The sequence below is a fragment of the Olea europaea genome, unplaced genomic scaffold (genome assembly GCF_002742605.1).
Source record: "Olea europaea var. sylvestris unplaced genomic scaffold, O_europaea_v1 scaffold511, whole genome shotgun sequence".
NCBI classification, from domain to species: Eukaryota; Viridiplantae; Streptophyta; class Magnoliopsida; order Lamiales; family Oleaceae; genus Olea; species Olea europaea.
Window position 1 is genome coordinate 257,907 of NW_019263428.1, and position 2,810 is coordinate 260,716.

General features: G+C 37.2%; 1 protein-coding gene across 1 annotated transcript; it reads left to right on the forward strand.

Moving 5' to 3' along the window:
- The first annotated feature begins 734 nt into the window (after positions 1 to 734).
- On the forward strand, positions 735 to 2,215 carry LOC111388631 (UPF0481 protein At3g47200-like). Its single transcript, XM_023013387.1, has 2 exons — positions 735 to 2,023; positions 2,116 to 2,215. The coding sequence occupies exons 1-2, from the start codon at positions 735 to 737 to the stop codon at positions 2,213 to 2,215; spliced, it is 1,389 nt and encodes a 462-aa protein (XP_022869155.1).
- The last annotated feature ends 595 nt before the right edge of the window (positions 2,216 to 2,810 follow it).

Here is a 2,810-nt window from a genome sequence, read left to right on the forward strand (position 1 = left end):
GACAGGGTTGCAAACGAAGAACTGCTGCTTAGATAGTGATTTCGATTGTTATAGTGATGTTAAGATGAAGTCCGACAAATCTTTTTTCTTCCTTTATTGAGAGACTGCCTAGTAATAGTTCAATAGGAAGTTAGGATTCTACTGTATTATTCACCTAATTGGTTAACTCGTAAACTAATTTCATTTTATTATATGCATCGCTAACAATGAAGAAGAATCAAAGTTAGCTTGCAATTCCATGAGTTCCTGGAGAGAACGCCGCGGCTTCACATTCTGGATGCTTCGCATAGGAAATGTTGTAGTGTCCGCATTGATATGTTAATTTAATGAAATCACTCAGTGTTAGACGTAAAACAAGTGCTATGTGAGTAAAGGAGATAATCTTCTGCTCCCGATCGAAGAAGTTAGGAAGGTAATTAAAGAGATTAGCAGTACACCACCCACCTAGATTCGATGATGTAACAAAAAGCAGTCCATTGACTGTTACTGCCTTCTGACTGACATCATTGAAACAAAACAAAATTTAAGTGATTAAATTATAATGTTCAACAAACACGAGAAATTTTGGTTTGAGTGACTGGCAACTACTTCAATCATACCATTGAGAACGTGGTGATTTATTTTATTTATCTGAGGGCCAAGTAGAATTATAAAGAGTGGAAAACGCTGTTCAGTTTGTATCAACTGTAATAAAGCAAGCTTACAGCAATTGGAAATTTCAGTTCTTAAACCAAATGGCAGACCCAAACCTTCCAGCAAATAACCAAGAGAATTACTCCGCTCCTAAGAGGGTTTCCTTTGGCCCTTATTACCATGGCAAGCCAGAATTTAGCAGGGTTGAAGGACTCAAGCGTACAGTGCTTGAGGACTTTGCAAGAAGCTACAAAGATTCATTCCACAGACAAATCTCTGAAATGATCGGCCAGATTAAAAAATTTTACGATAGGGATTCTACAGCATATGATGATGAAGCACTAGCAGAAATGATGCTTCTAGATTCATCTTTCGCTATTTATATCATGAAGATTGAATTGGGATGCGGCAAAACATTCGAACACTCCCGTCAGCATCTTGGAATAGCTGAAACGCCATTTTTATCCGAGGATCTGATTTTATTCAAGAATCAAATTCCACTCGGGGTTATTAAGCTCTTGTGTAAATTAATGCATGGAAATCAATGCACTTTAATTTACGACTTCTTAAGTTTCTTTATTTTTAAGAAGAAAGAGCTAATAAGTAGAATTCCTGCAGGAGACGAACGGCAACCACTACACCTTCTGGATGCTTCTTATCAACTACTTGTCAAACACGGGAATGACACAACTAATGCAGGAGAAGAGACTCTTAACCAAGAAAGTTCAAATGAACCAAGGGAATTATACAGTCTTCTACCTGTTTCAGTCACCGACAGCGATATTCCAGCACCAACAAATGCAGGAGTAGAGACTATTACCCAAGAAAATTCAAATGAATACGATCGTCAATCTCTTTCAGTCACCGAACTCAAAGCAAAGGGCATCAACTTCAAACCTAGTTCATATTGTTTGAAGGATATTAAGTTCGAATCCCACAAATTTTATGGGCAACTTCAACTCCCGATTTTCTTTTTTCATGCTAATTCCAAGCTAAGATTTACGCAAATGATTGAACATGAAATGACTCTAGAAAATGAGTATAACTTTACTTTGTTATGTTATGTTAATTTCATGAAGTCGCTCATTGTTAAATCTGAAGATGTTAAGGAACTGCGAGAAAAGAGGATACTCTTCAGCGACCTCGACAGTGATGAGCAGATTGTGGAAGTAATCAAAGGGATTGATACTCACGGACTTGGAACTGACTTCTTTTTTGATAAGGAGAAGAACAAAATTGTGAAGCACTGCAGCAGCAAGACAAAAACATGGATTGCTGATCTATATCACACTCATTTTCGCAGTCCGTGGACTTTTATTTCCTTTCTCGCTGCCACTTTTCTTCTTTGCTTAACTTTTCTCCAGACCTATTATACAATGAATCCTCCCAAGTAAAGGTGTGTGCCAAATTATGTTCTTCAAGTTTTAGTTGAGTGTAAGAGCCTGTGGGCTCATGGGGCTCATGGGCTGGTTTGTCTTCCAGTATTGGGTCAGTTTGTCTTCCTATTAATTCCTTCAAGTATTGTATTGGGTCACTAGTTAATGAAGTCCAAAGGGTTATGCTTAACCCAGTCCAGCAGTAGGAATAAATGCCAGAGTGGACTGAGTCCACAGTCATGTCCGAGTCCGTAGGAAGAATCTGTAGTGCAGTAGTCATGTTCCTTACTTTTCTAAAGTGGAGTCTGTTAGAGGAAGACGTGAGGAACTAGAAGTTGTTGTCATTTGTTTTGTGTTTAACCTTGAAGACATATGAAAAAAGCAGCTATCTGGCAAGTTGCACCATTACAGGTGTTTGGAGGTGAATCCCCTCGAAGTGATTCAGCATTCATTGTTCATTTTTACTCGTATATCAAGTTGATTCTTAACATTGAGATGTGTTTTGACTCTTTGATAAAAGTGTGATTTGATGCTTTTGAACTCATTGTATTATTCTATGTTTGTATTTTTATAATTCAAATCTATCAAAGTAGTATTATAACACCTATTTATCTAATGACAGAGATTGAAAACAATGGTTGTATGTTCTTGAATTCATATTTTGAATGCTGAGAATCTGAAGACAATTTATGCCCTCAAGATGTTAGCTTAATTGCCTTCTCCAGAGATTTCATTGACAATACCATAGTTATCAGAAAAGTAAGAGAAGGGTTGGCAAAATTATTGCTTCTAATCAATTAA

Coding starts and splice junctions, on each gene's coding strand:
- LOC111388631 (XM_023013387.1), top strand. CDS start 735: ATGGCAGACCCAAACCTTCCAGCAAATAACCAAGAGAATTACTCCGCT. Junction 2,024..2,115: donor TATACAATGAATCCTCCCAA/GTAAAGGTGTGT, acceptor TTTGTCTTCCAG/TATTGGGTCAGTTTGTCTTC.